The sequence below is a fragment of the Ovis aries genome, chromosome 18 (genome assembly GCF_016772045.2).
Source record: "Ovis aries strain OAR_USU_Benz2616 breed Rambouillet chromosome 18, ARS-UI_Ramb_v3.0, whole genome shotgun sequence".
Classification (NCBI taxonomy): domain Eukaryota; kingdom Metazoa; phylum Chordata; class Mammalia; order Artiodactyla; family Bovidae; genus Ovis; species Ovis aries.
The window spans coordinates 27,038,581-27,061,399 of NC_056071.1; the positions used below are offsets into that span (position 1 = coordinate 27,038,581).

At 46.3% G+C, this 22,819-nt stretch overlaps 1 protein-coding gene and 1 long non-coding RNA gene across 9 annotated transcripts in view; both read left to right on the forward strand.

Annotated features, from left to right (window-relative positions):
• The window catches only part of LOC105603132 (uncharacterized), a 147,738-nt gene that overhangs the window by 52,629 nt on the left and 72,290 nt on the right, over positions 1 to 22,819 (forward strand). The gene's annotated exons all lie outside the window — the stretch shown is intronic.
• Positions 647 to 21,217, forward strand: LOC132658117 (craniofacial development protein 2-like). Of its 6 annotated transcripts, none has more exons than XM_060401683.1 (3): positions 647 to 18,925; positions 20,236 to 20,322; positions 20,640 to 21,217. In XM_060401683.1, the coding sequence occupies exon 1, from the start codon at positions 4,306 to 4,308 to the stop codon at positions 5,224 to 5,226; it is 921 nt and encodes a 306-aa protein (XP_060257666.1). In that variant the 5' UTR covers positions 647 to 4,305; the 3' UTR covers positions 5,227 to 18,925; positions 20,236 to 20,322; positions 20,640 to 21,217. The 6 variants fall into 6 exon arrangements, with proteins under 6 accessions (XP_060257666.1, XP_060257668.1, XP_060257665.1 ...); XM_060401685.1 differs by having other exon boundaries at positions 20,239 to 20,322; XM_060401682.1 differs by having other exon boundaries at positions 647 to 20,322.

Here is a 22,819-nt window from a genome sequence, read left to right on the forward strand (position 1 = left end):
TGATGCTGTGAAAGTGCTGCAGTCAATATGCCAGCAAATTTGGAAAACTCACGAGTGGCCACAGGACTGGAAGAGGTCAGTTTTCATTCCAATTCCAAAGAAAGGCAATGCCAAAGAATGCTCAAACTACTGCACAGTTGCACTCATCTCACACGCTAGCAAAGTAATGCTCAACATTTTCCAAGAGAGGCTTCAACAGTACGTGAGCTGAGAACTTCCAGATGTTCAAGCTGTATTTAGAAAAGGCAGAGGAACCAGAGATCAAATTGCCAACATCTGGTGGATCATCGAAAAAGCAAGAGAGTTCCAGAAAAACATCTACTTCTGCTTTATTGACTATGTGGACTACAACAAACTGTGGAAAATACTTAGAGATGGGAATACCAGAGAATACCTGCCTTCTGAGAAATCTGTATGTAAATCAAGAAGCAACAGTTAGAACCGGACATGGAACAATGGACTGGTTCAAAATTGGGAAAATAGTACCTCAAGGCTGTACATTGTGACCCTGCCTATTGAGCAACTTTCACTTTTCACTTTCATGCATTGGAGAAGGAAATGGCAACCCACTCCAGTGTTCTTGCCTGGAGAATCCCAGGGACGGCAGAGCCTGGTGGGCTGCCATCTGTGGGGTCGCACAGGATCAGACATGACTGAAGCGACTTAGCAGCAGCAGCAGCCTATTTAAACTTATATGCAGAGTGAAAGTGAAAGTCGCTCAGTTGTGTCCAACTATTTGCAACCCCATGGACTATACAGTCCATGGAATTCTCCAGGCTGGAGTACTGGAGTGGGTAGCTGTCCCCTTCTCCAGGGAATCGTCCCAACCCAGGGATTGAACCTAGGTCTCCTGCATTGCATGCAGAGTCTTTACCAGCTGAGCCACTAGGGAAGCCCTATATATGCAGAATACATCATAGGAAATGCTGGGCTGGAAGAAGCACAAGCTGGAATCAAGATTGCCAGGAGAAATATCAATAATCTCAGATATGCAGATGACACCGCCCTTATGACAGAAAGCGAAGAGGAACTGAAAAGCCTCTTGATGAAAGTGAAATAAGATAGTGAAAAAGCTCAGCATTCAGAAAACTAAGGTCATGGCATCTGGTCCCATCACTTCATGGCAAATAGATGGGGAAATAATGGAAACAGTGACTTTATTTTTTTGCACTCCAAAATCACTGCAGATGGTGACTGCAGCCATGAAATTAAAAGACACTTGCTTCTTGGAAGAAAAGTTATGACCAACCCAGACAGCATATTAAAAAGCAGAGACATTGCTGACAAAGGTCCTTCTAGTCAAAGCTATGGTTTTTCCAGTAGTCAGATATGGATGTGAGAGTTGGGACTGGAAAGAAGGCTGAGTGCCGAAGAATTGACGCTTTTGAACTGTGATGGTGGAGAGAACTCTTGAGAGTCCCTTGGACTGCAAGGAGATCAAACCAGTCCATCGTGAAGGAAACCAGTCCTGAATATTCATTGGAAGGACAGATGCTGAAGCTGGAGACTCCAATACTTTGGCCACTTGATACGAAGAACTGATTCATTGGAAAAAACCCTGATGCTGGGAAAGACTGAGGCAGGAGGAGAAGGGGACAACAGAGGGTGAGATGATTGGATAGCATCACTGACTCAATGTATATGAGTTTGAACAAGCTCTGGGAGTTGGTGATATACAGGGGAGCCTGGTGTGCTGCAGTCCATGGTGTCACAAAGAGTCGGACGTGACTGAGCGACTGAACTGAAGATGCTGGTGGTACCATCCTATATCACACATGAGACTAGAAGCACAGAGAGGCTGAGCACCTTGCCCCAGGTCACACAGCTGGTGATAGCAGAACTGAGAACTGGCCCACTGTGGTTGATTCTGGAGTCTAGATGCTGTTATGACCTGAGGGAGCAGCAAAGAGTGAGGGAGAAACAGATGGCCCAGACTTAGCCAGGCACACATGCATGCACACATATACACACGTGTGCACATGACCTTCACCTTTGAGGCTACAAGGAGTCAGAGGAAACCAGAGGGCAACCAGGAGAGGCCAAAAGAGGATGGAGGTCTATTGGGAGGAAAGACCATATTTCCCAGGAGACCAGGGAAGTCCCCCCTGGTGAGTCTGTCTCAAACCCTAGATCCTCTCCCTGGACCCAGGAGCTGACTGTGCAGTGACCTAACTGAGTTGACTCCTGACTTATGCCTTCCCAGTGGTTCAGGTCGCACTGGACCCCACTGCTCTCAGTAATAAGGTGGGAATGAGGTATATAGTCTAGGCTTCAGATTTGTTTGGAGACAAAATTTATTAAAACAGGAGTACAAAAAACCCATTGAAGGGAATTGGCATGAACCTCTCCAGAACACTTAAGAAATCATCTGCTGTTTATCTACCTCCTCTCCTGTCATGAAAGTGGAGGGCCTATTTAATCAATTAATTCTGTGCTCATCACACTCTTTAAAAAAATGTATTTATTTATTTGGCTGCACTGGGTCTTAGTTGCAGCATGTGGGATCTAGTTCCCAGTCAGGTATTGAACATGGGTGTTTGCATTGGCAGCATGATGTCTTAGCCACTGGACCACCAGGGAAGTCTCTCATCACAGTCTTGGGGAGTATAACGGGTCATAGACCTCCTCTGAGGCCCCCTCAGAGTTGAAGTATGTGATGGCTACAGTAATCCTCTGGTGGCTAAGATGTGGTTTATTGGTAATGACTTACTCAACTTCCCTGCAAACATAGGACTTCTCCCCTGTGTGTGTCTTCTGGTGTCTGATGAGATATGACTTCTGACTGAAGCCTCGCTCACACTCCCTGCAAACAAAGGGCTTCTCCCCTGTGTGTGTCCTGTGGTGCTTGATGTGACTGAAGCCTCGCTCACACTCCCTGCAAACAAAGGGCTTCTCCCCTGTGTGTGTCCTGTGGTGCTTGATGTGACTGAAGCCTCGCTCACACTCCCTGCAAACAAAGGGCTTCTCCCCTGTGTGTGTCCTCTGGTGCTTGATGTGACTGAAGCCTCGCTCACACTCCCTGCAAACAAAGGGCTTCTCCCCTGTGTGTGTCCTCTGGTGTCTGATGAGAATTGACTTCTCACTGAAGCTTTGCCCACATTCCCTGCAGACATAGGGCTTTTCCCCATTGTGTATCCTCTGGTGTGTGATGAGACTTGACCTATCCTTGGAGCCTTGCCCACACTCTCCATGCTTAACTCTTATAATTCTTAAGACACCTGCCCCCATACATAATTTGCCTGTGCCCTCTGTATTCAGTTTCTGGCCTGTGCTGGGCTCCTCCATCATTTTCTCGCTTACCCAGGAATCCCCCATTTGTCCTTTGGGTGAGTAGGAAGAGGCCCTTGAAACCCTCCTCAGCCTTATGCTTTTCAGCAAAGGTTGGGGCCTTTCCCTGACCTCTCCATCCTCAGGTTTGTCACTCCAGCTGTGTGGATCACAATATTGCTGCTCATGATTTTGATTGCCTGGGCAGGAATCCTTTGTTTGGAGACGGTCTCTTGCAGATGTCCTCAGGAGGATCTGAGAGGGGTGATTGCGTTCGACATGTTGCCTGAGGAATTTCTGACTGGAGAAAGGGAGCAGGAGGCACATGGGTGGATTTTGGGCTTTGGTTCTGCTGAAAGAGGAAGCTTTTGGTCAGGTAGCTGCTAAGGCCTGCCCCAGATGTCCAAGGAGCGGTGGCTACATGGGCGCAGGAGGGTCTAGAGGAGCTATCCCACATTAAAGGTCAGGAAGGGAGGCGGTGAGGAGATAACCCTCGTCCAAGGTAAGGAGCAGTGGCTGTGCTTTGCTGGAGCAGCCATGAAGAGATAACCCCACACCCAAGGTAAGAGAAACCCAAGTAAGATGGTAGGTGTTGCAAGAGGGCATCAGAGGGCAGACACACTGAAACCATAATTACAGAAAACTAGTCAATCTAATCACACTAGGACCACAGCCTTGTCTAACTCAATGAAACTAAGCCATGCCCATGGGGCAACCCAAGATGGGCGGGTCATGGTGGAGAGGTCTGACAGAATGTGGTCCACTGGAGAAGGGAATGGCAAACCACTTCAGGATTCTTGCCTTGAGAACCCCATGAAGAGTATGAAAAGGCAAAATGATAGGATACTGAAAGAGGAACTCCCCAGGTCAGTAGGTGCCCAGTATGCTACCGGAGATTAGTGGAGAAATAACTCCAGAAAGAATGAAGGGATGGAGCCAAAGCAAAAACAATACCCAGCTGTGGATGTGACTGGTGATAGAAGCAAGGTTTGATGCTGTAAAGAGCAATATTGCATAGGAACCTGGAATGTCAGGTCCATGAATCAAGGCAAATTGGAAGTGGTCAAACAGGAGATGGCAAGAGTGAACGTTGACACTCTAGGAATCAGCAAACTAAAATGGACTGGAATGGGTGAATTTAACTCAGATGACCATTATATCTACTGCTGCGGACAGGAATCCCTCAGAAGAAATGGAGTAGCCATCATGGTCAACAAAAGAGTCCAAAATGCAGTACTTGGATGCAATCTCAAAAACGACAGAATGATCTCTGTTCGTTTCCAAGGCAAACCATTCAGTATCACAGTTATCCAAGTCGATTCCCCAACCAGTAACTCTGAAGAAGCTGAAGTTGAACGGTTCAATGAAGACCTACAAGACGTTTTAGAACTAACACCCAAAAAAGATGTCCTTTTCATTCTAGGGGACTGGAATGCAAAAGTAGGAAGTCAAGAAACACCTGGAGTAACAGGCAAATTTGGCCTTGGAATGCGGAATGAAGCAGGGCAAAGACTAATAGAGTTTTGCCAAGAAAATGCACTGGTCATAGTAAACACCCTCTTCCAACAACACAAGAAAAGACTCTACACATGGACATCACCAGGATGGTCAACACCGAAATCAGTTGATTATATTCTTTGCAGCCAAAGATGGAGAAGCTCTATACAGTCAGCAAAAACAAGACCAGGAGCTGACTGTGGCTCAGATCATGAATTTCTTATTACCAAATTCAGACTTAAATTGAAGAAAGTAAGAAAAAGTACTAGACCATTCAGGTATGACCTAAATCAAATCCCTTATGATTATACAGTGGTAGTGAGAAATAGATTTATGGGCCTAGATCTGATAGATAGAGTGCCTGACAAACTATGGAATGAGGTTCGTGGCATTGTACAGGAGACAGGGATCAAGACCACCCCCATGGAAAAGAAATGCAAAAAAGCAAAATGGCTCTCTTGAGGAGGCCTTACAAATAGCTGTGAAAAGAAGAGAGGTGAAAAACAAAGGAGAAAAGGAAAGATTTAAGCATCTGAATGCAGAGTTCCAGAGAATAGCAAGAAGAGATAAGAAAGCCTTCAGTGATCAATGCAAAGAAATAGAGGAAAAGAACAGAATGGGAAAGATGAGATCTCGTCAAGAAAATTAGAGATACCAAGGGAACATTTCATGCAAAGATGGGCTCAATAAAGGACAAAAATGGTCTGGACCTAACAGAAGCAGAAGATATTAAGAGGTGGCAAGAATACACAGAAGAACTGTACAAAAAAGATCTTCATGACCCAGATAATCATGATGGTGTGATCACTCATCTAGAGCCAGACATCCTGGAATGTGAAGGCAAGTGGCCCTTAGAAAGCATCACTACAAACAAGCTAGTGGAGGTGATGGAATTCCAGTTGAGCTATTTCAAATCCTGAAAGATGATGCTGTGAAAGTGCTGCACTCAATATGCCAGCATATGTGGAAAACTCAGCAGTGGCCACAAGACTGGAAAAGGTCAGTTTTCTTTCCAATCCCAAAGAAAGGCAATGCCAAAGAATGCTCAAACTACCGCACAATTGCACTCATCTCACATGCTAGTAAAATAATGCTCAAAATTCTCAAAGCCAGGCTTCAGCAATACGTGAACCGTGAACTTCCAGATGTTCAATCTGGTTTTAGAAAAGTCAGAGGAACCAGAGATCAAATAGCCAACATCTGCTGGATCATCGAAAAAGCAAGAGAGTTCCAGAAAAACATCTATTTCTGCTTTATTTACTATGCCAAAGCCTTTGACTGTGTGGATCACAATAAACTGTGGAAAATTCTCAAAGAGATGGGAATACAGACCACCTGACCTGCCTCTTGAGAAATCTGTATGCAGGTCAGGAAGCAACAGTTAGAACTGGACATGGACCAACAGACTGGTTCCAAATAGGAAAAGGAGTATGTCAAGGCTATATATTGTCACCTTGCTTGTTTAACTTCTATGTAGAGTACATCATGAGAAACGCTGGACTGGAAGAAACACAAGCTGGAATCAAGATTGCCGGGAGAAATATCAATAACAGATATGCAGATGACACCACCCTTATGGCAGAAAGTGAAGAGGAACTAAAAAGCCTCTTGATGAAAGTGAAAGAGAAGAGTGAAAAAATTGGCTTAAAGCTCAACATTCGGAAAACTAAGATATGGCATCCGGTCCATCACTTCATGGGAAATAGATGGGCAAACAGTGGAAACAGTGTCAGACTTTATTTTTGGGGCTCCAAAATCACTGCAGATGGTGACTGCAACCATGAAATTAAAAGACACTTATTCCTTGGAAGAAAAGTTATGACCAACCTAGATAGTATATTCAAAAGCAGAGACATTGCTTTGCTGACTAAGGTCCATCTAGTCAAGGCTATGGTTTTTCCAGTAGTCATGTATGGATGTGAGAGTTGGACTGTGAAGAAGGCTGAGCACTGAAGAATTGATGCTTTTGAACTGTGGTGTTGGAGAAGACTCTTGAGAGTCCCTTGGACTGCAAGGAGATCAGCCCTTGGATTTCTTTAGAGGAAATGATGCTGAAGCTGATACTCCAGTACTTTAGCCCCCTGATGCAAAGAGTTGACTCATTGGAAAAGACTCTAATGCTGGAAGGGATTGGGGGCAGGAGGAGAAGGGGACGACAGAGGATGAGATCTCTGGATGGCATCACTGACTCGATGGACGTGAGTCTGAGTGAACTCTGGGAGTTGGTGATGGACAGGGAGGCCTGGAGTGCTGTGATTCATGGGGTCACAAAGAGTTGGACATGACTGAGCGACTGAACTGAACTGAACTGAAGGCCTGCTCCACTAATCATCTTAGTGCTGACAGTGCAAGATCTGTCTTCCACCAAGTGTGCCTTTACAGTCCACTTTTCCATTCCATTCTTATTCTCTGCATCTTCTACAGGAATCCAGGAAGCCTGTGTCAAGGACCTTTTCTTCATATTCCCCAGACTAGGGACCTTCCAGTAGCATCAGAAGCAGTGTTTCTCCTGATAGAGGTGGATCTGCAGGGACCTTTCCCTACGTATAAGTATCTGAAAATTCATGTCACAGTGGTCACAGGTATTTTATCCTCCTGAGAGATAAGACTCTTGATGACTTAGGTGGAATCATCCTGAGTGGCTCCCTGTGAGGGGAAAAGGTCTATTAAGTTAGGGGTGCCTGTCCTGGAGCTCTCTGAATATGGGAGGCAGTACAGGGGGTGATGTTCTAGCATGTGCAAGTAAAGCTGAATTTGAGGGTCCTCATTCAAAGAGCAGCCTTTGTGTCTGGGTCTCTACACGAAGTGGGATTCAGACTGGATGAGACCGAGTGGCCCAGGTCCCATGGACTAGAGGTCTCGGCTTCCTGTTGCCCCCATTAGTTCATGAATTGCTTCTCTCTCAGTTTTCCATAAATCATAAAAGATGTGTTTTTTCTCAAGCCTCACAAGTATTCATATCTCATTTATTTCATTCAGTCTAGTCCATTTAAAATGTACTAGGAAATCCTGTTTAAAAATACATCTCCACCCAGACTCTCCACATCCTGCTGCTGCTGCTACTAAGTCGCTTCAGTTGTGTCCAACTCTGTGCGACCCCGTAGATGGCAGCCCACAAGGCTCCCCCATCCCTGGGATTCTCCAGGCAAGAACACTGGAGTGGTTTGCCATTTCCTTCTCCAATGAGTGAAAGTGAAGACTCTCAGTCGTGTCCGACTCTTAGCAACCCCATGGACTGCAGCCTACCAGGCTCCTCCGTCCATGGGATTTTCCAGGCAAGAGTACTGGAGTGGGGTGCCATTCTTCACACCCTGACTCCCATGCGTCTTTAGTCAGCCCACTGTCCCCTCTCATCTGGTAATGAACTGACCTCTGAAGGGATTCCCCACTGCTGTCCCTTCCCCAAAATGAACCAAAGCATCCTCTTAGAACAGAGAACATGCCACTTGCAGCTGAAAGCTGCACTGATGTTCCGTCACCCTGGAAGATTCCAGGTGCCTGCAAATAGACATGGGCCCTGAGGCTTCCATGTTCCATCCATCCTCCTTCATCTCTCTCTGTACTTCTTCCTACAACCACTGGCATGGCCTCTTTTCTCGATCCTGGGGCTATGGCACTGGCTGATCCCCTGCCTTGAATCCTTTCCCACAGGTATTACCTCTGGAGAGACCCTGCCCCACCATCCTCTGCCACACCCCACCCGCTGCTCACACTGATCCGAGGCCCTTTTCCTGGACTGATTTTTCTCATAGCAACCAGCAGCCTGTCTGGTATTAATTATGTTGCCCGAGAAGGTGGTTCTATTTATTTCAGGGCATGGAGCCCAGTCTGGCACAGAGTATGAACTCGCATGACAATGAACTGAAACAGTGACTGAATGCAAATCATTGCACACCTGTCACTTAGAAATGTGGAGGAAATGAGGAAGAAACAGCTAAAGATGAGAGAGCTGGTAGGTGCTAGAAAATTTGCTTTCTGCCTCTAAGCCTTTCAGCAGAATGTGATGTCATGTATTTTTTGCATGAAATATTAAAAATGAGAACAAAAAGTTTTAATATAATTTTTTCCTAAAAGTCATATGAAATGAATCAATTTCTGAGGCATTTTGAGACTTGACTGACTTTACACTGGATTGTACTCTGCTTCAGAGCCAGACCAGGGAAGCTCCCTAGGATGGGGTGGGGTGACTTTACACTGGATTGTACTCTGCTTCAGAGCCAGACCAGGGAAGCTTCCTAGGATGGGGCAGGGTGACTTTACACTGGATTGCACTCTGCTTCAGAGCCAGACCAGGGAAGCTCCCTCGGATGGGGTGTGGTGACTTTACGCTGGATTGTACTCTGCTTCAGAGTCAGACCAGGGAGCTCCCTAGGATGGGGTGGGGTGCTTGAAGAGTAGCGCTCACCTCTGCTGGCCGTGAGCTCACTCTTCCACCTGCTGCCACACTTGATGCTGAGCTCTTGGCTGTACGTGTCCCTGTACCAGACCAGCAGCTCACAGCCTGGCCTGACCACCCGACAGGTTCAGTAGAAGATCTGCCTGTGAGTCAGGAAGGCTACCAGGTTCTGCTCCTTGTCCTGGGCACCGTTCACATACCTGGAGTTGAGGCCAGGAGAGAGAAAGAAACCACAAGTGATGAGTCTCCTCCAGCTGTCAGACCTGATCCCAGCGCCTGGCCTTCAGTCTCTGAGGCTGCCACAGCCCCCACCACCCCTCCTGGGGACTTTCTGTTCACACTTTTGGCCACACCATGTGAATTCTTATCTCCAGATCCTATTTCCGGTCCTATTCCTGGCTGGAACAGTTTTCTCTCCTTACCTAATTAGCCATTTTCCAGAGCCCAGTTCCACATTTGTCTTCACCTGGACTGACCATAAGACTGGTGACCTCTAGCTCCTCTAAACTCAAAGTTCTCTTTCATTCCACAGAACTTGGTACTTCTAGGCTAGCATACACTCCTTAGCACTCACCCCAGCCTCCCTTCTTTTCTGAGGCCTTTCTCCAGTCTCCCCACATGTATATAGGGTCCCATTCGCTTGCCGACCCCTTCCTGTGGAAACTTGGAGCGTGCTGTGACTTAGCTTGAGACACAGAACAGTAATATATACTTTCTGCCTCCCCTGATGAAAGGTCCTCAGAGAAGGGTCCTGACCCCCATTCCTTCCCAGGCCTCAGGGCCCACTCCTCACTAGAGCTTAGCCTGGGGAGGTTGCTGCCCTCATGGGCTCAAGGTCCCTCATGCTAGGTTATCCTGACACTGTACAGTTCTTCAAAAGTAGAAAAATTAAGGTTACATATTCCTAAAATCAATTGGTTAATTTCTATCTGAAGTATGTCCTCCAAAAGAACATGGGTTGTGTGATCTGCTTCAGTAATGAACTCTACTGTCTTGGAACACAGAAAGTGGTTGGTAAGGGTCAGTTAGGTGAGTTTAAAGTGTCCCTGGTGAATCTAGACTCCTCAAGTTGTTTTCAAGTACCCCAGTTTTGTTGAGCATAGAGACTTACATTTTGAGGGCATATGAAATGGCAACCCACTCCAGTATTCTTGACTGGAGAATCCCATGGATGGAGGAGCCTGGTGGGCTACAGTCCACAGGGTCGCAAGGAGTCGGACATGACTGAGCGACTTCACTTTCTTTCACTTTCACTACATTTTTATTTCTTTGATTCTATTGTTTTTTAAAGGAAAGAACATAGTATGGTGGAAAAAGAGGAAAGATGTGAAAGCTATTGAAGGAGGCTAGTTGAGAAGGAAAAGGGTGTGGGCTTGGAGGAGCGACCTTTATACCTGCAGGCTCACTGCACTCACCTCAATCCAGTTGGCCCAAGACCTCTGCTTTCCATCCACATACTCATAGCAGTTTCTCCCTTTGGTGATCTGAGTGTCAGAAAAAGGGTTTAAAACTTCTCTCTCTTTTTTGGTGGGAGGTAACAGAAGAATTATTTCCCTCTGCTATCATCAGTGCTCTTCAGCCTCCATGAATTAGTTGTCAGTTGTGACCACGTGGTAAGCTCCTGAATCATCACCTCCATGTCTGAGTCTGTTGGTGCACTCAGGGCAAGGACTCTACACGGGAGAAGCCACTTCTGTGTGCCTGTACCACTGTGCTCCCACCTCTCCTCTCATCTTTAGATAGAAGTCCCGTGTTCATGCACAGTGTACACAGTACACAGGGCTGGCCATATTATCCTCATCCACGTCCTCACATGTAGACATGAGGTCCCCTGCCACATGCACCAGTGATTGGAGGTCAGAGGAGAGGGGATGAGGGGTGTTCTCACCAGCCAGGAGTATCCACTCTTGGCAGCCTCTTCATCGTCTGTGATCTGGCCCACGTAGGAGCCAAAGTGCAGGCCTAGCAGCAGATCAGACACCTTGTTCCACACTCCAAGCCCAGCCTCAGGGATGCCTGATGGTCTGATACTTGACCCAGGGGACAGACTGAGGGCTGAGTGATTGGCATGCCCTTTCTCCACTGCACAGTCCTTTACAAGGGTCGGGAGCCCGTGACAGCACAGCTGTCAATGAAGTTCTCGCACTTCTCACAATCTGGAGGTGAGAGCAACGGAGATGAGGGGAGGTATAGTGATGTTGCTGGTCATAAAGAACTTCAGAATGAAATGGGGCGCTCATGGCATTTGGCCTTGATCCTGTACCTCAAGTCATAAGAGGAAAGGGATGATTGGGGGACCAAATGGTGAGGTTATTTTATTGTGCCAAGGCCTCATAACCCCTTCTCCGTGAATGGGCCCATGGGGTCACTCACAGAGGTAGTCATCCTGGGGCTCACTTGGTACACATGCCTCACTTTCTCGTAGGCTGTATATCTTCACTTCAGTCTCTTTTCTTCTGAGTTCTGAGTTGGAGAAGAGAAGCTGGTGGGGTCTGGAGAGTTAGATCCTGTTTGATCAGAAACTGTGGTATCGCCCACCTGCTCATTTGTATACTTCGTTAAAAATTTTTTTACATTTATTTTAAAAATTTTTATGTGTGTATTTTTATTCATTAATATTACATTATTTATTTATTGGCCACACTGCATGGCATATGGGATCTTAGTTCCCTGACTCAGAATGGAACCCAGCCTCCTGCAGTGGAAGCACAGAGTCTTAACCACTTAACCACCAGGAAAGTCCCTTCTCTATACTTTGTTTTTTCTCCCTTTAACTACTGGTTCAGAGAGACTGAGGCTACACACTGACTAAAGATGCCCAGTTTAATGTTAGCATCCTGTACTTCCTGTTAGTAGGTTTAATTTCCCAACGTTCTTACTTAGAAAATAGTTCACGGACACATCTACTCAGAAAATGTATGTTGAGGGCACGTTACAGATAAGGCATTGTGCAAAGGCCTGGGCATAAACACTAACAAAGCATGGTTCTATTATTACAGCTAGATTTATTGAACAACTTCAATGTGTCAACACTTTTATATTTAATTTAATGCTTTCAAACACTTTATAGTGTGTTTGAAAGCAATAAGAAGATTGCTTATTTTCAGTTTACAGATAAGCAGTCAGAACCTCAGAAAATATGTAAGATTTTCCTTTCCAAAGGCCACAGTGCTAACTTTAGGTCTCAGATCAGTCCAGCTTAAATCCATACCTACCCAGAGTCTACCCTACATACCTGGGCCATAGTTATTAGCCTTTCTAGAGGAATTAGAGGAAGTGAAGTACCCAAGTTATTTCCCACTTTTTGTCTAGGGTGCTGTTCAGAGGTACTTGGTTCTCTGGGAGGGGGCACTGGTATCTGGGCCTGCTTGGGGCCACGTGTCTTCAGCAATTTTGATGCTCCTGGCATTTCCTTCAAACTAGATTTGTTACTTACTAGTGCCTTGGACATTCCCTCTGTGTGAGAGTCACATAGTAAAAGACAACATACATTTCTTTAATTCTTTAGGACTTTATGAAGTGTTTTCCCAAGCATGATTTAAGTTAATACTTTGACAATTCTTGGAAATATCCAGTGTTGCGGGGGGAGGAGTGGAAAGGGGATCGGAACACTGGAGTGTAAATAAAGGACCTAAGTGGGTAGTGAATCAAAACTAGAACTCGTATCTTAAGGTTTTTTCCCTTTAACTTTCTCCATAAAAGTGAGAGCAAGGCAGGGAGAATAGCTGGAGAATCCACAAGGTCAGGAAAGAAGAGGGTAAGGGCTCAGAGAAAACCGGGGTGGGGCGGGGTTTCTATTAAATAGTGCCTCTTTGATGAGTGAGGCAGTGTGGAAAAGTACAGAGGGGACAAAACACATCTGGAAAATAAGGTGACGAAGCAGTGAGTTTGGGAAGAAGAAAGACGATTGGCAGAAACATACATAGACAATAAAGAAAATAAGCTGAAAGTTGCAGATCGCCATGTTTGGAATTAAAGTAGCTGGTCCCATCAATTCTGCTTGAATAAGGTTGTACAACTAGCTGGTTTTCCTCCGTTTCCTGATCCATAAATTGGTATACATGCTAATTCTTGATGTTATAGTGGACATGAAGTTTAATAACATTCAACAAAATGTCTGTGAGCTATTTGATACAGTATGAATGTGAGAGTCCATCCCTGCTATCAATTTACCCCCTCAGCTGTCTCTATATTTGAAGTCCAGCTCACAGATACTATCTTCAGCATGCCTTGACCTTCTTCCTCCTAGATGAATGTTTAAATATGGAGTCACTCACTCAGAAAACATTCAGAGAGCCCTCGGGCTTTTAGCTGGGCCTGAACTTCTAAGAATTAACAGATACTGCCTAAGCTCTCAAAGCTCGTGACACAGGGGCAGGCTAAACAAATGATTCTGTTTGGTAGTTAGAATAGGAAAAAAGAGTCCAGAATGGCGGTGGATAAAAGACAAGGATGGGAAAAGCCCGCAAAAACAGAACAAAGGAAGGTCCGAGGACCGGAGTGAGGACCTCGGGTAGAACCAACAACACTCTTGGCTAGCCCAATTTACATAGGGCAGGCCGAGGGGGAGGAAAAAAGAGAAAAAGAGGAGCCAAAGGGCTGGGGGCGTCTCTCTCCCCCCACGCTCGTTCTCTCTCTTCTCTTGGCATCTTTGGGTCGGCGTGCCTTCACGCCTCGATGATGTATTTTCCTGTTATTTTCTAAATAAAACTGAGCTGTAACAGTGATCTGTCCAAGAGCTACAACATGGTCTGTTCGAGACCCGAGAGCTATGACATGGTCTGTATGAGAGCTGTGACATGCCAAGAGCCTTAATGTCCATCGCTTCAAATTTTTGTTGAGATGAGACAGAACCAAATCTCCTCGGTAATCTCTTACACTCCCCTGACATCTATGGTGCCGTGACTTGGGTTTAACCTGGCTGAAACAACCTCAGCGTGGTCCCCTGCAAGGACGAGGCCAAGCACAGCAGGAGCCCAACTTTGCGAAAGCTCCTAAGGTAGAGCGGAATGCGAAGAAAACCCAGCGCAGGGGAAGTGACAAGAGGCCCATCATGCTGGAAACCGGGACAGCGAAAAACAAACTCAGCAGAAAGCTCACATGGCTCAGTCTCAGATTCCAGAAGACCTCCAGTTAAGGTAGGAGATCCTCGCTCCTGTGGCTGGAGGGACATATGCCTAACAAAATCTTAATTCCTTTACAGCTTCTTGTTTCCTCAAACCCCCTCGCGAACAGGTGGGTGGCAGTGGGCTCAACTGAGGGACTCTGGAGAGGCTACTCTTTGGTATGTTCCAAAGGCACTGCCTGCTGAGCCCAACATTACCCAAGCCGGTGGGGGGTTCTTCTGTCCTTAATCTTTGTGCCAAGGATCAGGCCAATGAAAGTCGTGAGCATAGGTCAGCTATTTAGCGGATTTTCTGGCAGGCTATGAAGGGGATTCCTTGGCATGTTTTTCCCACTGCTTTTTCCTCCTGTCCTTTAGCTCTCTCTCCTGGGACTCGGAGCCCGGCCAAAATCCAGGATGCCTGGCTTCAGAACCTAATGAAGCTCAGGCTCTGATGTCTCATTGCAAAAATTCAGTGAGAGATAAAGTGATTGGTAAGAGGTGGATTTGTTAGGATTCAGAGAGAAGCACACTGCACTGCAGGATGTGGGCTATTGCAGAGGGCTCTGAACATGGAATGTGGCCTGGCTAGGTTTTGCCAGCTGAGTGAATTAATATGCTAATGAGTGGGAGGATCATCCCAGCCACTGGGGAACCACCCACTCCTCTGTCTTTTGACAGTGCCTTGGAGCTGTCCTCCCACCTCTGGGTGTGTCATTTAGTTTACAGATTGGGGATTAAGGTTTGCTTGAATTTGGCTTGTCATCCTAGACGCAATTGATTGTAATCAATTTATGTTATGCCCTTGTACTGTGTCCTTCTTTCAAAGGTTGTGCTCTGTCCCCTCCCCTCCTGTTTCATACTTTTTTCCTGAGCCCCATCCAGGCCCACAATGTTGTCTCTACAATCTTCTGGAGGGACAACTAGAAAATAGCTGGCCCTTGGGAGGGAAATACTGTATAATACCCAATCCTTCTAGATATTCAGCCCTTCATCTTCGGTGTTTCCTACAGCATGTACAACACCAGCATCTCTCAGTGAACCTGCTAGGGTGGGCGACAGGCACACAGTGCCTGCTAGAAGTCCACCAGGTGGCATCCCTTCAAAGGCAATTGGGCTTCCAGGGATAATGTTTGCCACTTTGGGAGTTAGCCCTGCAGGCTGTTTGGGCCCAAACCCTTACCACCCTTCTCCTAAAGTTATAAACATACCCCTGGATCAAATCTCCACTCTACTCTTACGGAATATCTGGTCTGTTGCCTCTTAACAAATTTGTTCTTAAGCCAATTACTAACTCCTACAATCAAGACCCTGCCCCCTTGTATGCAACCTGCCCCCTTGTTGCTCTACCCAGTCTATTATTAAAACACCTTAATGCCCCTAACAGGGCCAGATAACCCACTCCTTTGTCATTACTTCTGTTATTACATAAAGTGGGTCTATGACAACAGAGCTTACCAGGGGAGACACCCTTACCTGCTCTTATGGAGGACTAGGGGAAGAAATCAATGACTTAAATCCCTTAGAGTAGTAAGAGGATAAAGCTTATGACTGTTTCACTGTCTCCCAGTCTCAGGGCAAAGGCTTGGATTGCTTTACATCATGATATCTATTCCCATCTGAACAAAATGAGTTAAAATTACAACCCCTTAATCCTACCCAGCACTGGTCATGCTGGAGACCTTGGGGATGCCCAACTCCAGTCCAGGGGTCCCAGGAGGTCAACCTGCCTTGACCTGCCTCGGGATCTTGTCCTTGAAAGATTGTCACGCCTCAACCAACTTGGGGATTCGCCAGTCCAGGGGTCCTGGGAGGTCATCACTCCTTGATCTGCCCAGGGACCGAGTTCTCCGGAGGCCAACCTGCCTCTACCTGCCCGGGGATTTGATCTCCAGGAGACTGTCATGCCTCAGCCTGCCTGGGGATTTGCACCCTGACCCAGGGATGCCTGGCTCTCAGGTTGCAAGAGTGCTGGGTAAGATAAGCTTCAGAAAGACTCACCCCTAAGGAAGTCCACCCATGGAAATAGAAGGAAGTCTATTATTTGTGGGACTGTGCCCAGTCTCAGTAATAACTGAGGAGCCCAACGAGTTAGTCTTCTGGAAAGACTAAAGAGGCCCTCCAAAAGCTTACCAATCTGGACTTAGACTCTTATGAGGGACAGGTGATTTTAAAGGACAAATTCATGTCCCAGTGTGCATCAGATACCAGAATAAAATTACAACAGCCACAGCAGCAGGACCCTGCTTCCTCTTTAGATGAGATGGTCCACACAGCCAGCAATACCTTTTATAACAGAGAACAGGAGAAGGAGGCCAAGGCCCAGGAGAGGGAGAGAAGGAAAGACAAGGCATGCCCTGATGCTGGCCGCCCTCCAGGGAAGCCCTGTGGCAAACCCTGAGTCTTTAAAGGACAAGGCATGAAGCGAATGCGTAATCTGTAGACAGGTGGGGCATTGGGCCAAAGAGTGTCCAAACCGTTATAAGTCTCCTAAAATGACTTGCTTCAAATGCCATCAACTGGGACATTGGGTGGCACTCTGCCCTTGGGACCCAAGAGCCTCAAGGTCAAGCGCCAAGCCTTCCCTCAACGATGGTTCAACAGGACTGAAGTGGCCCACTCCAGCTAGCCCGCCTGTCACAGATAACCATCACAGGGCTAGAGCCAAGGGTGCAACTGGATGTGGCAGGTAGGTCCGAGAATTTCTTGGTTGACACGGGGGCTACCTACTCTGTCTTGATCTCCTACTCCGGAGCCTTCTCCTCCCAAACCTGTACCATTTTGGGTGCTACAGGAAAAGCAACTACTAAAAGATTCACCTGAGCACTTCTTTGTTGCTGGGATGGACAAATATTTTCCCACCAGTTTCTAGTGGTCCCTGAGTGTCCTACTCCCTTATTGGGAAGAGATATACTCACTAAATCGGGGACCACCATTGTGATGGGAAGTTTTTCAGCCCCTAGAGCCCTACAGCTTCTGGTTACTACTGAAGAACCTATTACACCTTCTCCAATAGAGAGGGACCAAAAACTATGGGAAGACAAAATTAACCCCTAGGTGTGGGACGAGGGGACTCCTGGACAAGCCCTCCAAGCTGAACTGATCATCATTATCCTCCGAGATCCCACTCGGTTTCCCAATCAGAAACAAATATCCCCTCAGAAGAGAGCCTTCTTCTGGGAGGGACTATAGCCTTTAATAAATAAATTCCTTGTTTGTGGGCTATTGGTACCCACCAATCAACCATGTAACACCCCACTTCTGTCAGTAAAGAAGGACAGAACCTGGCAAATGGTTCAAGATCTCCGGATCATAAATGAAGCTGTAGTCTCCCTCCATCCCACAGTATCCAATCCCTGTATAATCTTGGGAGAAATCCCACCCAGTGCCAAGTGGTTTACAGTCTTGGATCTCAAAGATGCATTTTTTTTTGCATACCACTGGCTAAAGAATCCCAGTATCTTTTTGCCTTTGAGTGGGAGGCCCCAGGAGAAAAACACCAACAGATGACTTAAACAGTATTACCTCAGGGGTTCAGAGATAGCTCCCACCTATTTGGACAGGCCCGTAGCGGGATCTCCTAGATCTGGACCTGGGACCTAATGGGAGAATATTACAGTATGTAGATGACCTACTAATCTCTCCAGATGAGAAAAATGCCCAACAACATGCAATTCAGGTTCTAAACTTTTTGGCAGAGAGAGGATATAAAGTCTCCCATGCTAAGGCACAGATGGTTGAGACAAAGGTCACTTACCTGGGAGTTCAGTCCAGGAGGCTGTCCTCTGAGCGGGTACAAGGAATCCTGCAGTTGCCCTCCCCCACAACTCGAAAACAATTGCAGTCTTTCCTGGGGCTGACTGGGTATTACAGAATGTGGATACCAACTATGGTCTCATTGCCCAGCTTGAAGGGGCAGGATGATTCAATCCCACTGATGTGGGGAACTCCTCAAAACAAGCCTTAACTCAGGCACCTGCCTTGAGGTTGCTAGACCCAGAAAAAGCATTCCAACTTTATGTCCATGAAAGAGAGGGAATAGCCTTGGGCGTGTTAACTCAAAGTTTGGGATCTGAGCTCCAGCCTGTTGCTTACTTATCCAAGAGACTCGACCCGACTGCCCGAGGCTGGCCCCCCTGCCTTTGAAATCTTGCAGCTGTTGCAATCATGATAGAAGATGCTTTAAAACTCTCTTTTGGGGGCAAACTACCTGTTTTTACCAGCCACCAAGTGAAACAACTCCTAAATAGAGACCATTATGGATGTCTGATAAATCCTCAGATATCAAGTAGTGCTGATGGAAAATCCAGGCCTCACTATATCCCCTTGTGAGGTTCTTAATCCAGCCACCCTCCTGCCTACCCCCGAGGGCTCTCTCCCCTTTCACTTTTTCCTAGAAATCTTGGACCGCTGGACAAAACCCCGAGAGGGATTGTCGGAAGATCCTCTGACCAACCCTGAGGAAATCTGATACACTGATGGAAGCAGCTTTGTCTTGGATGGAAAAGGAAAAGCCGGATATGCAGTAGTTTCCAATTTTGAGACCATAAAGGCTAAGCCTCTGCCACCAAGTACTTCAGCCCAATCCGCTGAGCTCATAGCCCTGACTCGAGCTTTAGAGCTGGAAAAGGAAAAAGAGTAGCCATCTACACTGACTCCAGGTATGCCTTTCTGGTGCTACATGCACATGCTGCTCTTGGGAAAGGGGCTGCTTGACCACCCGAGGGTCCCCATCAAATATGGTGATCAGATTCTTAGGCTCTTGGAGGCAGTCCATCTGCCCACCGAGGTTTTAGTCTCCCACTGTAAAGAACACCAAAAAGGGAGCACAGAAGTGGCAGGAGGGAACCAAGCAGCCAATCAGGCAGCTAAGAGGACAGCATTACAGAACCATGACCTAATAGGGGTTGCCACCTTAGTTCCACAGACTAATTTGCCAAAAACTCCTTCATATACTGAAGGTGAGACTCTTAAAGCTAAGAGTGAGGGCTTTCAAGAAGGTCATATGGGGTGCTTGCAAAAGGAGGGACTCCTTTTTCTGCCTGGAAACCTCCAATGGAAGTTGGTTAACTCATACATGCCACCACTCATTTAAGGGAAAAGGCCTTCCAAAGATTACTAGAAAGGTCCTTCAGAGGAAACAGGCTTCCAAATGACTAAGGCAAGTGGTTTCCCTTGTCCCACTTGCCACTTAAACAACCCCCAAGGAGCTCAAAGACCCCAGCTGGCCCAGCCCATCCAATGACATGGGGCCTACCCAGGAGAAGACTGGCAGATGGACTTCACACAGATGCCAGTTTCTCAAGGGTATAAATACCTATTAGTCATGATAGATACATTCACAGGTTGGATTGAAGGCTTTCCCAACCAGACTGAGAAGGCTGAGGAGGTGGTAAAAAATCTTCCCCATGAAATCATTCTGAGATTTGAACTTCCCAGGTCATTACAAAGTGACAATGGGACATCATTTACTTCTAAGGTCACCCAAGGGGTCTCTAAAGCACTGGGCATTACTTATTATCTCCATTGTGCCTGGAGGCCTCAGTCTTCAGGAAAAGTAGAAAGAGTCAACCAATTCTTAAAATCAGTGATAAAAAAGATAACCCAGGAGACCTCCCTGGGATGGAAGCTATTTACCAGTAGCTCTCCTCTGCACCCGTATTGCCCCTAAGGAACGGGTTGGTCTTAGTCCTTATGAGATGCAATATGGGAGACCTTTTGTTTATGTCAATGACCTCCTCTTAGATCCAGAGGCTCAGACCCTCCAGTCTTAAACCACAGCCATTGGACAATTCCAACAGGATATATGCTTGTGGGGTGTGAAACAAGACCCAAAATATTCTAAGGAGTCAGCACTATATGCTCCAAGGACTCAAGTCCTCATTAAAGTCTGGGGAAGATGGGTCCCCAAAGGCTCAACTCCAGCCCACATGGAAGGGCCTCTACCCTATAATACTTTCTACCCCCACAGCAGTCAAGGTACCAGGACATGACACTTGGAATCACTACTCACGAGTTAAGCTGTGGAAGAAAACAGAAGAGGACACTCAATATACCTGTGAGCCCCTGGGAAATCTCAGATACCTATTCAGAACTGTATATGAGTGCCATTCTAATGAACACCCCCAAAATCTAGTTTCTGGGGATAGGATTTCTCAGGACAGCTCTAAAGAGCCAACACAGCTTGCCATGGGTTGTACTCCAGAACAGACAGGAGATAGATCTGATCCCTGAACAAGGAGGGATTTGAGCCATCCTGGCAGTAGGAATTTGGAATTGGCTAATGCCCCTGCTACTCCTTGTTATGCCATATTGATGCTGCTTACGATTGTTCCATGTATTATCAATTGTCTAACCTGTTTTGTCTCTGCCCAGGTCAACAAGCTACAGCATGCAGTGCCAGTTCAACAAAGATACATAAAACTACAGCCGGCCACAGAAAATATCACTCACCCTTAAATGGACACTGCTATAAGGACTCTTTGAGGCCTAAGACTAGCAAGAGGGGGAGGCCCAATACCCCTCGCCGTCCCAGTTCAGCAGGAAGTAGCCAGAAAGACCTCGACGCCCCTACTCCCAAATAATTGGGCCTCCCATCTCTTGAGGGGGTAATGTTAGGTAGTTAGAATAGGAAACAGGAGTCCAGAATGGCGGTGGCTAAAAGACAAGGAAGGGAAAAGCCCTCGAAAATGGAACAAAGGAAGGTCCAAGGACCAGAGTGAGGACCTCGGGTAGAACAAACAGCACTGCTGGCTAGCCCAATTTACATAGGGCAGGCCCAGGGGGGAGGAAAAAACATAAAAAGAGGAGCCAAAGGGTCGGAGTTCTCTCTCCCCCCACCACGCGCTCATTCTCTCTCTCTCTCCCCTCTTCGCGACTTTGGGTCAGCATGGCCTCATGCCTCGAGGATGTATTTTCCTGTTATTTTCTAAATAAAACTGAGCTGTAACACAGAGCTGTAACACTTATCTGTCCAAGAGCTATAACACGGTCTGTTTGAGACCTGAGAGCTGTAACATGTTGAGGGCTTTAATGTCCATCACTTCAAATTTTTGATGAGATGAGACAGAACCGAGGAGACTACACTCCCCTGACAATTCCACGTATAAGAGTTGCCTAATCAGAGCTCAGAGGAAGGAGCTGTTAGGTCCTCCTACAAGAATGAACATTTGAAATCAGTTCCAGGTGATGAATTTTTACTTCTACCTATGTGAAGTCCCTTCAGTTATTTTCTTACATGTTGGTTTTCAGTCATAAAATTTGAGGCTTGTCAGAGTTGGGAGTTGATTCCTCTTTCTGACTGGAGTAGGATGCTCTGAGGTTGGGGATCCTATCTCCTTCATCTTAGACCACCTGCTCTATAAATTTCGCTATGTATCTGTAAGTTTTCCTTAGGGATATCTTAATATATCCCTCACTTTAGCACAGCACAAAAGAACTGAGGTTGAAACCATCCCTCAAATGAGTGATAAAAAGATGTATGAATAAGACAGTGTAAACTTTATAGAATTATGGAAGTTTTAAGTAGCTTGTAAGGGGTTTAGAGAAGGTGCTTTGGATTAGATTGCATGCAGTACCAGTGATACTGTGATCTCAGGCATATAATCAAACATTTCTTTACCACAATTTCTTGATGTATAAATGGTGATAGTTATAGTACCTACCAATAAGTACTGTAGGATTGTTTTAAGGTTTAAGTTAGTTTATTCAGGTAAAATGCTTAAAGTTTGAAATTCGGTGAAAATAATGTAACGATATTGTTGCTATTCAGTTCAGTCACTCAGTTGTGTCATGCTTTGTGACCCCATGAATCGCAGCATGCCAAGCCTCTCTGTCCATCACCAACTCCCAGAGTTCACCCAAACTCATGTACATCGAGTCGGTGATGCCATCCAGCAATCTCATTCTCTGTTGTCACCTTCTCCTGCCCTCAATCCCTCCCAGCATCAGAGTCTTTTCCAATGAGTCAACTCTTCACATGAGGTGGCCAAAGTATTGGAGTTTCAGCTTTTAGCATAAGTCTTTCCAAAGAACACCCAGGACTGATCTCCTTTAGAATGGACTGGTTGGGTCTCCTTGCAGTCCAAGGGACTCTCAAGAGTCTTCTCCAACAGCACAGTTCAAAAGCATCAGCTTTCTTCACAGTCCAACTCTCACATCCATACATGACCACTGGAAAAACCATAGCCTTGACTAGACGGACCTTTGTTGGCAAAGTAATGTCTCTGCTTTTGAATATTCTATCTATGTTGCTCATAACTTTCCTTCCAAGGAGTAAGCGTCTTTTAATTTCATGGCTGCAGTCACCATCTACAGTGATTTTGAAGCCCCCCCAAAAAGTCTGCCACTGTTTCCACTGTTTCCCCACCTATTTCCCATGAAGTGATGAGAACAGATGCCATGATCTTAGTTTCTTGAATGTTGAGCTTTAAGCCAACTTTTTCACTTTCCTCTTTGACTTTCATCAAGAGGCTTTTGAGTTCCTCTTCACTTTCTGCCATAATGGTGGTATCATCTGCATTTCTGAGGTTATTGATATTTCTTCCGGCAATCTT